Raw genomic sequence first — 16,444 nt, 5'->3', positions numbered from 1 at the left:
GAGGACTCAGAAAAGCCATGTCCAATTTCCTATTTTTCTATTGAAAATTACACTTTTAGAAGATCTTTAAAGCCCCTTAAAGCCACTACATCTTGTTGTTCTGCAATTCCACGAATATTCAATGTTAATCTCTTCTCAGGTCTATAAGGAATTTCTTTGGTACCAACTTGGGTATTTTTCTTTGTATCCTACTATTGCTGTTACAGACCAGACTAGAATATTTTTCATATGTGAAGAGTGATTTATGAAATCACTTAGGCATAAGACATCAAGGGCCCACACTGAGTAAGGTCACTGGCAGGTGGAAGCCTCTCACTGTACAGATACTATCACTAGATGCAATGGAAGCAGCTTAGCAAGAACATCATTTCTTTCTCTGTAGAGGCAAAAAATACTCTCTAATTCTTAAGACCACAGAGTTGGGCTTCTCTTTCTCTTCCTAACTTTTAACACAGAACATTAACCGATCCAAATATATCCAGACTTTCCATTGCTATCACATCATACTCCTGGAGTCAATAACAATAAAGTCTGCCAGTGAGGAAATCAAAGCATTTCATATACTACCTGTCATGATTCTTGAGGAAATCCCGCTAGGTCACAATCTCTTCATTTCCCATTCCTCTTGACCCATGCTGCCCTGATAGTTAAAGTGCATTGTGAAGGAAGAAAGGACTAATCACACAGGATGCCAAAATTGCCTTTTCTTCTATTATGATTCAAGAAATTGAGGACCAGGGTAACTGAATAATTAATCTGAGGTAATTATTATCCTGAGACCACATGGATATGACAAACCAACAACCTTACCAAAGTCAATATATAAAAGTCAATGTGATCCACATTTCCCCAGGGAGAGGAAGAGACTAATGTAGGAGATCCAGATGGCCAATTTTGTCAACAAGACAAGGTAATTAATTTATGTATTACTGCCCTGAGAAATCTCTCCCTATCTTGATCTCCCATATGTTATGGAAGTAAGGTTGGGAGGAGATTCTGGATTGTCAAAAGCATCTGAGGAAAGATCTTAAGGAATTTGGATTTGATCCTGAAGTCAGTTAGGAACCATTTGTGGCTCTTGATATAAGAAGTGACATGATTCCAGATTATTAATATGGTTGTAGTATACAGGGTAAAGTAAGGAAGGCAAGATTAAGAATCAGTTGTAAACATGTGATTTGTATTCAATCTTGAAGCACATAATCTGAGTAATCATTGTATATCATAATAATGTTTGAAACTAAGAGAAGCAAATGTGGTTTTCTGGTGAAAGTTGAGCTTTGTATTCATATCCTCAGGTTTTATGCTCTAACACTAGTACTTCCAGATATATCATCCTAGGAAAATAAAGCACTAAATCTCTTAACTCTGTTTCTTCTTATGTAAAATAGAATTAAAGACAAAGTATAATTACCCTCCCTCTTAGAATGGTCATGAGGAGTGCTATGTAAATGATAAAGAACTAAACAGTTGGTAGTTACTAGTCTTGTTTTCCACTTCTACCCAAAGAAAAATGAGGATTAAAAAAAAAATAACTTGAACATCAATCAAGACATAAATTTCCTGGGTCCAGATCTTTGGCAAGGTTCATCATTATCTGTGGGTTAAGATAAAAAAGTGGATTTGGTTAAGAAAGAAAAAAAAAACAACCTGAGCCACATAACTGATTTTTTCTGTGACAGACAAGTAACTTGAAATTCCATTTCTCTTTATTTCCTCTTCCTCTTTATCTCTAAAGTTAAAAATCAATATCATTCAGGTTTATGCCTCTCAATCTGGCACACTCATGCCATACACAGAATGCCATTTTTGGAACTTGATGTGAAAAGGTTAAAAGAAGGCAAAAATTAAATTTAAAATAAAACTTAGTTTTTTTTTAAAAAAAATTATGTATGAATAAGCATCATCAGCAGATTTTTAGTCTTTAATGTCAAAAGCATCTGAGGAAAGATCTTAAGGAATTTAGATTTGATCTTGAAGTCAAATCAATCTTGCTTTTTTTCTCTTTTTTGTGAAAATAGAGAAATTTTATGACTAGTACGTGGATGAGAATTTGGAAAACTATTTGTGAAGCAAGCAATTTTTGTCTATATCAATACATTGCAAAAATAGATACATTTCAAGTTTTGGTTTTTAAATACATTGGAACACTATATAGAAATAAGAAGTACAGAACTACAACTGTCCATGACAATTTGGATTCACTGCCAAGAAGAAAGACACTAAAAATATATATTGGTTATCACTCAATTTTTGTAAAATACAAAAATGAAATTATTCCATGTTATTAGAAAAAAGGTGAATAGTTATATTTGGGAGAATTATTTTGATGGAGTATAGAAGGGCCATTCCTAGGATGCTGATAATGTTGTTTCTTGACATAGGTGCTGGTTATAAAGGTGTGTTTAATTTTTGAAAACATATCAAGTTGAATACTTTATGATCTCTGTGTATGCTTTTCTGTACATGTTATACTTTGATAGAAAAAAATTAAAAGCATTTTAAGCTGACCACCCGGTCCCCAGATCTCCAGGACCTACAAATTCATGCTCTTTGACTATTACTGATTTTGAGTTAAAAAGGAAAGCAATAGTTCAGTTAGCCCTGTATTATGGGATCAAAGGAAGCAACACTTCTCAAAGACATGAGAATGATGGGTTCCAAACCAATGATAAACCTCAATGTAATTCATCTCACTTCTTAGAATGCCAGAATTGAGGTAGGATCAGAGAAATTAGGTAGAAAGGAGACACAAAAGAAGAACAAGAAAAAAATTAAAAATTTAATTCAGAAGTTCTGTAAACTTTTCCAGACCTGTCACTCCCTAAGCCAGGCTCTATCCCAAAGCCAGGCTCTCTTCCAGGACTGCCATTCCCAAATTTCTGGAAAATCTTTAAATCCCCTTGTACACTGTTAATTAGCCCACAAATAAATAAATTATAAGAGACACAACATATTAAGACAGCTTTAATTTAGAGGACTTTCCAGTATTATCTACCAGTTAGATAATGGAGACAACATTAGCCTAAAGATCCTGAGAATGACCATAAACCATCTTGAGATCAGCAGATTCACTTCATCCCTGCAAACTCTCATATCTGCTCCTCACCATTTACTTTAAAGGAGTCAAGAACCCCCAAAATTCATCTGTCCCTCTTGAGATGACCTACATTCTTCCCTGAATTTATATTCCTTGTTTTCCTGAATAAATTTCTGTGCCTTTACTGATGTGTTGAAATTGTTTTCTACTTTTCCTGAGTCGAATTCTACCCAGCCTCTCCCTGGGAACTCCTTGGAACACTTTCCCTGGAGTTACCTCTTCTCCCATGACAGAATCATGTTCTGTCCAAGCTTGAAAACAGCCAAGTCTTCCTTCTTAATACTAGAATATAAATGTGGGCAAAATAACTTACTTCCTTTCTCTAGGCTCTGAAATAAAAACAAATGAGCAACAGTCATACCTAGAAAACAGTATCCTAACTCTCCGGCCACTTTGTGTTCCACTGTACTAAATTAGTTCCAGAATGCTGCCTGCACATCAAATTTCAGAATACTAGTGATGCAAGGATAGAAATTGCCTTTATACCCTACACAAAACTGGAGAAAAAGCTCTGTCTACAGAAATTATAAAGATCCAGTCAGAACGATAAATGTGAACAGGTTTTCTCATCTCCTCATTCCTCCCAAACCAAAAAAATATATATATTAAAATCCAGAAATGATGAAGTGATTATGTTATGTGCACATAAAGCATAGTGACTTGTATACAATGCATATTCGGAAGATGCAAGTTTATTAATTATGTGTACAGAAATAAAATGGATCCATTTGCAGCTATAATAACCTGATTTATAGGTACATAATTTTTAATAAAATATATAATGATTTAATTGCTCAGTTATTTACATAATATCCATCTAGTAGAAAGAATTAAGTCAGGGGGCCTACGTTCTTCCAATTCCAACTTTACCAGTAACTGCATAACATTGAACAAATTGATTCTTCACTTTAAGCCACAAATTGCTCCATCTGTGGAAGAAGTCTGAGTGATTTTATATATATATATATCTATATCTATATCTATATCTATATCTATATATATATATATATATATATATATATATATATATATATAATTAGCTTCTTTATTAAGAATATACTTTGTTCCAGGCATTATGGTTTGGCTGGTAAAAATCTTAATAGAGTCATTCCCTTTTTATTATCTAGGAAATGTTTTTTCTATATTTCTCTGATTCTAAGAAAACAGTTAAGTACTTCAACATATACTTACAGAGGATTAATTACTATAGGAATTGACCCTCCACTATGAAGAGCCAGAAAGCTAGAGAAAAGCTATAAAGCTACTTTTAGAGACATTAGGTAAAAGAGAGTACAGGGCAATAATTCCAGAGAAAGGAAATAAATTATATGAGCCCCAGGAATGTAACAATCCTAGAATATGCAAAACAACCTTATAAAACAAAAACAAAGTTGAAATATTTTTACTAAATGATTTCAAGAGTTATTAAATCAAGGCAGTCTGGTATTATAAACCAATGGAAGAGAACAGAGATTCCAGAAATAGACCCACAAGTATATGGTCAATTGATTTTCAAAGATGCTAAATGTCAAGAAAATTCATTAGAGAGGACAGTCTTTTCAAAATACTGCTGAAATAATTAAATATCCATAAGTAAAATAAATAATCATCAATCCTCAAATTAATGGAGATAATTAAATTAACTAAAAATAAGCATAACCCTAAATGTAAGGGTTAAAAGTGAAAAACATCAAAATATTCATGATTGTGGGTCATAAAAATTTCTTAGTAAATAAAAAGCATGAAATATGAATGAAAACATTGTTAAATAAAGACTTCTTGTCAAAAGGCAATATTACCAAGCTATAAAAGCAAGTCATAGAGTAGGATCAATATTAATAATTCATATATGACAAAGAAATTATAGCCATAATATAGAAAAAAGTTCTTACAACTCAATAAGATAATCAACTCAATCAAATATGGAAAAATATTATATTTACTGCCTTTAAAATAGAAGGTAGTAAAAGGCAAATGAGAACATGAAAAAAAACCTCATTATCAGAGAAATTCAAATAAAAACTGCTGTGAAGTACCACCACAAATCCACCAGAATTTTAAAATTACAAACACAACAAAAAGTATTGCTGAGGACATTTGAACAACTGGAACTTTCATTCGCTTGCTGGTCAGATTATAAAATGGTAGTATATGATCCAGAAATCCCACTAATGGATATATATCTGAAGGAAATTAAATCAATATGTCAGAGACATCTGTGTTCCCACACATCTGCAGCACTATTCACAATATCCAAGAAAGGAAGCAATCATCTGCTGATGAATGGATAAAGAAAATGTGGTGCTTATATACAATATAATTTCATTCACCCATAGAAAGAATGAAATACTGCCATTTGTGACATCACAGATGGAACTGGGTATAATTATATTCAGTGAAAGAAACCAAATACAGTAAGGCAAGTACTGCATGCTCACTCACATAAGGAATTTAAAAGTTTATCTTATAGAAGTTGAGAGTAGAATATCAGTTGCTAGGGGCTGGAGAGAGTGTGGAGAAACAAGGGATGGAGAAAATTTAATCAATGGGTATGAAATTATAATTAGCTAGGAGTAAGAAATTTTAGTGTGCTCTTTCACAGTAAAGTGATTATGAATATCAATGATGTACTGTATATTTCAAAAAACTAAGAGAAAGTATATCAGATGTTTTCACTATAAAGAAATAAGTAAACATTTGTGGAGATAGAAACATTTAACCTGATTTAAATATTAAGCAATGTATACAGATGAAAATATCACATCATACTTCATACACATGTATAATTTTCTTTATTAGTTAATATATATTTGAGTTTAAAACATTGAAAGAGCAGCTTTGATCACAATATTTCAAATGTTTGTAACTGATTTAAATTTCAAAAATAGGATGTAACATTTTGAAAGTAAAATGTCAGCCAATGTCCTTAGTAAACCCGGGAATTCCTTCATTTTTTATAATATTCTAAAATAATGTTATGTAAATACTATGAATTACTGAATACTATCTGATTTTTCTATATTGTTCACTGAAGTATATAAATAGGTGTTTAAATAAACTCATAAATAAGTAAAACATGCAACCATTTTTATAGTTGGCAGCAATTCATTCCCATGTACCTATTCAAGAAAAAAAAAATAACAAACATCCACATGCAAATGTTGATGGTAAATTTATTCTCAACTAAAATGCTCATCAACAGGAAATAGATAAACATACCATGGAATATCCACAGATTATACTACTACTCATCAAAAACAAATAAATAAAATACGTAAAAATACATGAAACAATATGGATATATCTCAAAATACTGCTGGGTGAAAAGAGCCAGACACAAAATATAGAGTGTATTATTCCATTAATATGAAACTTAAACAGGCAAAACTAAACTATAGAGTCAGAAAGTTGATAACTGGCTGCATATGCCTGGGGGTAGCAGAGAGAATTGATTTTAAAGAGTCACAGGAAACTTTCTAGATAGTGAAAATCTTTTATATCTTGATTGTGGTGGCAGCTACATGGCACGTACATTTGTCAACATTTATCAAACTGTAGCATGAATATAGGTATCTTTTATTTAATGTACATTTTATTTCAGGTAAAATTGAGTTTAATTCTTTTTTAAATGACAGTTTTGATTGTCCATTGTTCTAGCCTATAGTTTAGGGAGTCCAATATCTAAATTCTCCTTATCTCCTATGGTAAACTTGAATTTTTGAAGAGTAAAGATGATCCAAACAGATGCATTATATTATCACTTGCAATTTTCATTAATTTCATCATTATAGTTATAGTCTTTAGGACAATGTGAATAAAAATAAACTCAACTTCAGCATATCTGGAAAAAGTTCCACATATTGTTGTATCTATTTCTAATTAATATGTCCAACAATTTTGTACTGAAGAAAAATTTCCATTTTCTGGACATGTTTTAAATATATTATATCTACTTACATGATCCCACTTTTCATTTTTACCTATTCTACATTCTTATAATCTAGCATACCTGATGCCAAAGGTCATTTTGTCCATAATAAAATAAAATATCACAATTATTTTGGCCCCAAACACATCTATTCTGTATATAAAATCTAAGCTTCTTAAATAATCCCTGACTACTTCCTAATTATTATAGTTTGGATATGGAATATTCCCCAATGGCTCCCATTTTTTAAGTGTTAGTGCTCAGGTGGTAGAGCTATTGGGAAGTGGTAGAAACTTCCTACATGGAGGAAGTAGACCAGTAGAGGCATGTCCTTAAAGAGTATTTCTTGCCTCAGTCCCATCCCCGATCTCTCCTCTCCGCTCTTCCTCTTCCTTTCTCTCTCTCTCTCTCTCTTTCTCTCTCTCTCTCTCTCTTTCTCTCTCTCTCTCTCTCTCTCTCTCATCACCAATTCTCCTCTCCCTCTCCCTCTCTCAGTTTCCTTGCTGCCATGAGGTGACAGCCTGCTCTGCTACACTCTCACTACAGTGATATTCTGCCTTGTCTCAGGCTCAAACCAATGAAGCCAGCTGACCTTGGACTGAAACCTCTGCAACTATGATTCAAAATAAATCTTTCATCATTTTTATACCTTTATTTATTTTATTAATTTATTTTTATGTTTGTGCTGAGGATTGAACCCAGTGCCTCACACATGCTAGGCAAGTGCTCTACCACTGAGCCACAACCCCAGCCCCATAAATCTTTAATCTTTTAAGTTGATTTTCTCAAGTATTCTGTCCTAGCAATGAAAAATAACTACCAAGCCAGAGGCAGGAGCCCATGCATGTAATCAAAGTGGCTCAGGAGGCTGAGGCAGGAAGATCATGAATTCAAAGCCAGCCTCAGCAACTTAGAAAGGCCCTAAGCAACTTAGTGATACCCTGTCTCTAAATAAAATATATTTAAATAGGGCTAGGGATGTGGCTAAGTGGTTAAGTGCTCTTGGATTCAATCCCCAGTACCAAAAAAGAAAACTGACTAACCACTCATAGACATTCTAAACCTTGCCCAGGAAATGTTTACTATGGCAGATTTAATACATTTCCAATAACACATACTGTTTCTTCAAAGACTATATATAAGTTATCCCATTTATTTATATGATATCTATATAATTATATATATGCACACTCAGAGGATAGTAAGACAACAATTCTTAACAGTATCTGTGAGTTGCATATGGTTTTCTTTCACTGAATCTGACCATGGGGATAAGTTTTTAGGGAAACACTTAAAATGCTGCTGTGTTCAACTAGTGTTTAAAATTGTCTCCACCCATGGACTCTGGATAAGTCCAGTTACAATTCAAACATAAGTGATATTTTCTTATTAAAATGTTATATAATCAGAGGAAAGAAAGAGAATAAAGAGCAAGGGGACAGTGAAAGAAACACATGAGGGGCAATGAAGTAGAGCAGAACTCAGTGCTTCAAAGCAGCATGGTACTTCAAAGATGATCTCTAGTCAAACTCTCCCATTCTACAGATGATGATACTGGCACTCCAAGAGAGAAATACACTCTTTCATATTATAGTTCATGGCAAGGGTAAGTCCAGAATTAGGTCATCTAATTCCCAAAATCATGCTATTTGTGCCATCATTGCCGTCTGGATAAAGGAAGAATGGAAGATTTTGCAAAGAGGGAAAGAATAACGGAAAGAAAAGAAAACTGAGAAGCACTGGGGATGAGACAATGAGAGAAAATTGGTTAGGTATTTGTAGGTCACAATACCTTGACCTTTTTTTAACCAAACAATTCCTGAACCTGAGCAAACATTCCCATTTACTTCCTTGTCAGTGTCTTTCCCACAGTTACAAAAGAACACAGGAAGACCTAAGGAAACCTATCTAGAGAAGCAAAGCTAAAGTGAGTAGGATCTGAAAATAGATTCAACATCCATAAATTTCCTTCTTATCCGGAGGTGGCAGCCAGACTGGGGCCAAGTTTGGAAATGTCTATGACCAGTGGCAGTCCTGAGATTGGAAAGAGCCAAGGGAATAACAAAGAACCACAAGTTTGCCTCCCAGAGATAAGATCTTTTCCATCCTGCTCACCCCTCCCTTTTTCTACTGCAGCAGATTTTCAGCCCTGGCTTTGAAAATCTCATTCACCTGCAAAAGGCTTCATTGCTAACTATCTGAGGTAGAGGGAATGAGATCCAATTGAGTTTCAAGCTTAATCGCACATTAACAGGAAAAAGTAAAACGAAGTAGGGGAGCATAGCAAGGTAACCATGAGGACCAAGAGACATGATTGCAACAGTGCAGCCTAGTGGTTAAGGATATGTGTTCTAGAGCTTGGTTGCTTCCATTCATATTACTTCTCTGCCACTTAGAAGTTGCCTGTTTTGGGCAAGCCATGTAGCCATTTTGTGTCTCAGTTTCCTGATATGATGATACAGATAATAATACCTCCTTCATAGAATTGTGAGGATTAAAGTAATAAAATAAAATATGTCCAGCATATAGCAGACACTTAAGAAATGTTAACTTCCTTCCATATTCAGATCTATGGAAGAATACTATGGGGGGAATGAAACCAATTAGATTCTGCATGACTCATTGTGGGGGTTCATACATTGGACTAGTGGATAGTAGCAACTGGAAAATAAGATATAAAATCCATGTAAGGAAGAAGTTTCTAATACTGCTGTCCTGCAATGGAATGAGCTATTTCCTAAGCTAATGATGTAAAAGCATAAATTAGGCAACCACTTGGCTAGATGATGATGGAGGAGTAAGATAATGAAATTATGTTTTAAATGCTTTTCAGCATCTCTTGCATCTAGCAAAGGAGAGTCTAATTATTCTACAAGGCTATATATGGAATCTCTCCAGAATAGGGTCTGGGTTCCACAAAGAGGTGAGGAAATACGGCCAGAGAGAGAGAGAGAGAGAGCTGTCTGATAGCCAGACTCATCAGTAAAACCAGAACCAAGAAATTCTTCCCCTGTTTAATTACTTAAGAAATTCTAAAAATAGAAAACCTAGAGCTCTTTGTTTCACAATGTTCTGATAATATGAAAAAAAAACACAGAAAGAAAACACATTTTCATACTGGGTTTGAGGGATATGCAAAGGGAACTGGAGGCATGAGTTTCTTAAAACAAATTAAAAAGCTCTTTAAAACAAATTAAAAGTAAACATTCATTTTATTGGATCAATGCCAACCATACTAAGAATCAGGTGTGTGGTTCAAGCCAGATTTCCAGAGATTCCATAAAGTTGCTATGTAAATTTGGGTAGATCCCTTTCCCTCTCTAGGCCTCTGTTTTCCTTTCTGTAACTCAAGGATTTGAGGCTAACAATATTGGAAGTAAAGTGACAATATAACTTATCATCCAAACTGAGACATTACTAACAATCATGCTGTGACAACAGTCTGAGGAAATGGGGATGTATGGTTACTCTAAGGGTCACCTTGCAGCTTTGTCTCTCTCTGATTATATGATACTACTAGTGGGCCAATAGAAAAAATAAATCCAAATTATTTAATTCTAGTATCCCAGAATAAATGTTTGGCTCTTAGACTGCTACAAGAACTGTGATGGCACCAAGCCAATAAATTGGAACCTTACTATTTGAAGGGAAGGTGCCCTCAAATATACTACATTAAACACTTACAAAAGGCAATGGCAGGGGCTGGGGTTGTGGCTCAGTTGTGGAGTGCTTGCCTAGCATGTGTGAGGAACTGAGTTCAATTCTCAGGACCAGATATAAATAAATAAAATAAAGGCCCATCAACAACTAAAAAAAATATTTTTTAAAAAGGCAATGGCAGAATTAATAACATAAGGTTTCCTGCTCCTTGGATATCCCAGCTTCCCTGGGAATAACGTTTGAGACTTAGGGACTCTTAGAAATGGAAAAAGTCCTTGAGATCATCCAGTATTTTCTTTTTCATTTTAGACCTTTGATCATCATTTCAGATGAACTTCTCAAAATTTAATATGTATAATTGAAAAGAGCAAAGTAAATCTGATTGAAGGACAAAGGAAATGCAGGTATAGACATAAAATCCTAACTCACTGGACTTTTCTTATATTCTCCTCTCTAAAATCCTAGAGTTCAGCAATACACAATATAACATTTTAACCTGATAACAAAACCACCAGGCTCAATCTGCCGAAGTGGATTTCAATTTAAATTTGTGGATGGTTGCTGCATGCCTCTGGCCAAATGCATATCTTCATGTTACAGAGAGGCAGAAGAAGAACAGTAGGAAATCCAGTAGAAATTGAGGAAACATCTACAAAGTTGGAAAAAGACTTCAAAATGGAAAGTCTGGGGCCACCAAAAACAAGGAATATGTAATGAACCTTGAATCCCTACACCATTCAGTTCACCAAGCCCCTGCCCCCACTTTGCATTCCCTGAAGAGATTCAGCATTCTTTCCTTTTGTAACCTTGACAGAAAGGCAGGAAGTTCAATAACTTAATTTCAGCTGAATGTTGAAGATTACATCATTTTCCCATTCTGGTAAGAAGCTCCTTAGTTTCAGTAAAGAAAAGTGTTTGATTTTTTGAAAGTTTCCAATTAGAAACCTTTATCAAAACCACCATAAATCAGATGTTTCTTCCTATCATCCTGAGGAAAGCACTTACCTTTGAGAACCAGCTAACTTTTGTCTTGGCCTTTTGAATTGGTACAGGGTCATACCTGATGGTACATAATATCTATAGGTTCCACAAGTTTTTGCTCCACAAACTGTTCTGAACTGATCCCTGATAATTTTATTTATTAACTTCTTTTCTTCCCTCAATCCTTAGTAAACTCTATGTATATTGAGCAGTTGATACTTTATAGAATCATAGAATCCTTGCTAATATAAAATCTATTTGAGATCACACTGATCTTCATCTCTGCTCCCACAATAGCTTCCACCTTTACTCTTCCCCATCATAGTTAAAGAACCTAATATTGACTCATAGTTTGACCAGACAATAAGAATATAAGATTTTTTCTTGGATGAGGTCTCTTGTCCTCTAAATTTCATCGAGCCATAATTAAATAAAATTATATCAAGAGAAGATGATTGTTACAGAGAATATTCAGAATCATGTTATATGAGAAGAATTGAAGGGCCTAGGATAGATTAGTCTACAGTAATGAGATATATTTAAATATCCTGAGGATTATCACAGGGAAGATATAGGAACTTTGTGCATTGTAAAATTTGTGCTCTTTCTGAATAATCCCAGTGATCTCCAAGTCAGCCCATTTAATTTGGTGCAGCCAAAATGGTCAGAATATTCTTGCATGTGAAAAAACCCTTTAGGTACTTGTAGACAAATTTCAAACTCCTTTTACAATTCATCTCCTTGGACATTTTTTTTCTAGCTAAATATATGAATATCCTTTGTTCCTTATAAAACAACTTACCAAGAATACTCTCCATCCTGTTTAATCTCTTCTTTAAACACTGTAGTCTGTCAGTGTCCCACAGAAAAATGTGAGACCCAAGTCAGACTACAGTATGACAAGATAGGCTGACCAATGAAGAAAAAAGTGCAACTAATAGTTCAGACACTATTCAGTTAATCTAAACTAATCTAAAATGTGTTACCTGCCTATAAATTCAGCACAATGATATAAATTCAAAATAAACCCCCCAAAATAACTTTTCAAACCCCCATGTCTATAGGCCATGTCTTCCTCATTCTGTCTTTAAAGAATAATTTACCCTTTGTATTTTCTTTTTTGGACAGGGTGTTCCCAAAGTTAAGTGTTTACATTTGAGCTTATTAAAATTCATATTGTTCTTTTGTGTCCTAATTATGTAATTGACTCTATTTCCTTTCTACTTTTAGTTTGAATATTTGCTTATTAGTATAATTGATATAATTCTCATATGTAGCATAAAAATATGGAAGAGAATGAGGCCAAAATCAAACTGTATTTTTCTTCTTTAGATGTTGTCCTCAAGACACTCTGCTTTAAAATCTTATGGCTTGTGTACCCTCTAATCAGACAATTCTATGGTTTGTGTAGCCTCTAATCAGACATCATTCCAAACATTTGCAAATTCTCCTAAATCCAATCTCCAAATTTCTCCATCCTTCCAAGAAAGATAGGAAAATTAACTACCCAATGTCTTCAGCAGCCCCAAAAATCTATGTTTCCAGGATTCCCTTTTGTTTAGACAATATAAATCACATTTTTAAAAGAAACTGAACTATTATGGCAAGTCCTATCCACAGGAAACCAACACAAGTTCTAATGATTATGGATTCCTCCTCTAAAAGCTTTCAAAATCAATGTGTCTACATTTTATTCCAAAGGATAGCCTTCAACAGGTATTTTTTTTCCTTCTTTTTCAAAGATAAGACTACAGTCACCCTCTCTAGATGTGTGGCATCCCTAGGAACTGTTTTCATAGGTTCTAAAGTTTTACCCATAAGTTTCCTTAGTACCCAGGGAAACCATTCTTTTAGCTGGGAAATTTTTTACCCAATTCTGGCAGAAAAATATTCTCTTTCCATCTTTAAAACATGGAACATTTTATCTATTTCCTACCAATATTTACTTTACTTTGTTTGCTCTTTGTTCTCCTGACAATGAAGATGGAAGCCAAATAAAAGTATGCACTTCTGTTTTTCTAATTAAAAACCAAGGCCTAGAGAACAGAAGACACACAGTGAATTTGCAGCACAGCTAAAAGGAAAGACCAGTTTTTCAAACAACCACTACTCTTCCCATTCTACAAGATAAAAAGTTTTGTTTAATAACTAACATAACTTACCATTATGTTGTAATTAATTACCTCAAAGAATCTTTAGATGTTCAAAGAGTTAAAATAACTCAATCAAGGACACATACTGACAATACCAGATTCTGACTCCTGATGTAAGGCTAGAAAGGGTGAGAGAAAGCAATGAAAGTCCAACAAAAGAAAACTCAGTGCTGAAGGAAAATGCAAGTAGGAAATAAAAGATAAGCTATCCACATTTTCCAGTTGTGTCTACTACTGCCCACTGACTAGTCTATTGCATTGCAGGAACTGGCTGAGAGCCTATAGATGGAAAGCTTGGATCTGAGATTTTTCTGAATGCCTTGTCTGTCTGGAGAACTATAAAGGCAGCACAGCAAGCCATCTCCAACCTTCAGCAAAGGCAGGGACAGAAAGAGTATTATATCCCTTACATCCCTGCTGGTATCTTTAAGTATTTGACCCTGAGGAGCTTTGAGCATACCCATGGCTGGGAATGGTATGACAGACACCACATTCTGGAGGGTGGATTCACTTGCCTCTCTTTTACAGAGAAGAGGACAATGAATGAATCAAAAGCTAGTGCCTGCTTTTACTAAGGGCTTTGCTTTTCTTTTTCTAAGGTTTTTAGTATAATTTAAAACACATTGGGAGCAGAATGCCCTTGACAGTTGTAAACAGCAACACATCTAAAATAACTATCCAAAAAAGTAACCAAATTAAATCTTGACAATTCAGACTATCTTCTTTTCCCCTTTCTTTTCCTAGTTACACTTTCCAAAAGTCAATGCAAGAGTGCACATATGTCTTTTTACCTTTAATTATTCTGTTTTCTAAACTTTTAGGCATATAGTTCGCACACAACCTAGAAGTTCTGGGGAAAGGTCATTCTTGGTTTTGGAGTTAAGGCCAGATAATATAGAAGGGAAAGGTAAAGCTTGGGAAAAAAATGAAGAAATCCTCATCAGAGAAAAATTTTTGTTTTGATGTCTCACACAGTGTGTATTCCCTGAGAAGGAAGCAAGCTAACAACTACCAAACATTCCATGTGGAAAATTTGGGTACAAACCTGGCCACACTCACTCCAGGGACACTCAGTTGCCCACTCTGGATGCTTTGCTTCACTCTTTCACCCCTGACTGATACCTTCCAGCCATAATTATCTGCAGAACTGGGCTAGGAGGTCTGCCTAGCAAGCCACAGATCAGTGAAGATTCTTCATTCTCTCTCCAGTGCCCCTAATCTCTCTGTGTTGAGCTTTTGGGTTGGAGATCCAGCAGGAAACATGGATTCCCAGGCAGCTGAAAGGCACCACGTCACTTACCTGGAGTTTCAAGCAGGACAAGCAGGAAGCAGAAGGCCAGGGAACCATGGCACCTCACAAGCATCCTAGAATGCTGAGTGAGGGCAGAGTGGTGCTCTTGCTCCCTCCTATGTTGTCTCCTTCCTTGGTCCGAGAAAAAGGCAGGGTGTGGCAATCAAGAGTGTGCCCTCTCACTTCTCACCTCTGAACTCTGGCTCTACTGCTTCTCCCCCATACCTGAATTTTCAGTTCCTGGCTAGTTTCTTCCCAACAACTCTGAACCCCTCCAAGGGCCTCTAAAGATACCCAGCTGTTCTGAGTTAAGCACAGACTAGGAAATCTAGACAAGGACTGTTTCTCTCTGCCTTCCCCTACCTCCGCCCAGGCTCCCAGTTCCCTGATAACCTTTGATGGAGGGTGAGCTGTTGGGGTCCTCCGGTGCCTCTCCCTGCAAATGGCAACACTACAGGTGCTGCTCAGCTCTGAGGAGCTCCCAACTTTCTGCTGGAAAAAGTTGAGAGAAGGCAGCACAGAGTGTCCGTAGGGAGGAAGTTCAGACAGCCTGTCTCAAGACCGGGAAGGGGGGTGGGACATGCCTGAGGGGAACCTGGGGGAAGGAAGGCTTCCTGTTAAGTCAGAGGAGACTAGTGCAGCTAGCAGGGAGGGAGTACAGAATTGAGTGAGGGCCCTAGATATGAAAGCTGCTCTGACTTAGGGAGCGAGCAAGACATGAGGCGAGGTTTCCCTTCTCTCCTATGAAGAACTCACCAGACCCTCCCCCAGTATGACTTTCCTTTGACTGATAAGTGGGGCCTGATCCCAAGGAGTGTGGGGGCTTCTTTCATGAAGGACAAGAAACACAGACTTCAGCTAGAGTATGCTACAAAGGAGAGTTCTGGAGCTAGGTGGGCGTCAGCCTTCAGAGTCAGACGCTGCTGAGGTTGCTTGGAGGCTGAATTACTGAAATACAGATTTTTAGAGTGCTAGGAAGTGTGAGGCAGATGGGTATGGGAATTACAATTGAGTGGAGATCTTGTGTAAAAAAGGATGAAACTGAGGTTCATAGTGGTCATTCACCTTTCCCTAGGTTAATACAGAGGCACAGAGTGAATGCTGGAATGTGGAAGCCATATTTTTTTAACTTTTCATTCCCCTCTTTTCTCCATGAAGGCAGAGACTTGGGGTACATATGGAAAAAGAAGTAGAGTGAAATATCCACAAAACCTTCTGGGTAAATAGGGTTAAGCATGAGCTTACACTGTAATTGAATTGCCCTCTGCCTATCCTCCCAGGAAAACTGGAAAGAAAATCCAGGGGACCCCTTTAGTGTCCTCTTCCCCATC

At 35.9% G+C, this 16,444-nt stretch overlaps 1 protein-coding gene across 5 annotated transcripts in view; it reads right to left on the bottom strand.

The window, feature by feature from the left end:
* The window catches only part of LOC124090050 (vascular endothelial growth factor receptor kdr-like), a 303,001-nt gene extending 287,340 nt beyond the window's left edge, over positions 1 to 15,661 (bottom strand). For 3 of the 5 annotated variants that reach the window (XM_058578313.1, XM_058578318.1, XM_058578317.1), the window contains exon 1: positions 15,123 to 15,661. In XM_058578313.1, coding sequence (XP_058434296.1) covers positions 15,123 to 15,186 — 64 coding nt within the window. In that variant the 5' untranslated portion in view covers positions 15,187 to 15,661. The remainder of the gene's footprint in view (positions 1 to 15,122) is intronic. The other 2 variants (XM_046440432.2, XM_046440433.2) reach the window with 2 other exon arrangements.
* Between the last annotated feature and the right edge of the window lie 783 nt (positions 15,662 to 16,444).

This window comes from Marmota monax, unplaced genomic scaffold (assembly GCF_021218885.2).
Source record: "Marmota monax isolate L192 unplaced genomic scaffold, Marmota_monax_Labrador192_F-V1.1 WCK01_AAM20220418_F8-fsc00134, whole genome shotgun sequence".
Taxonomy (NCBI): domain Eukaryota; kingdom Metazoa; phylum Chordata; class Mammalia; order Rodentia; family Sciuridae; genus Marmota; species Marmota monax.
This window is presented reverse-complemented; position numbering and strand designations above follow the sequence as displayed.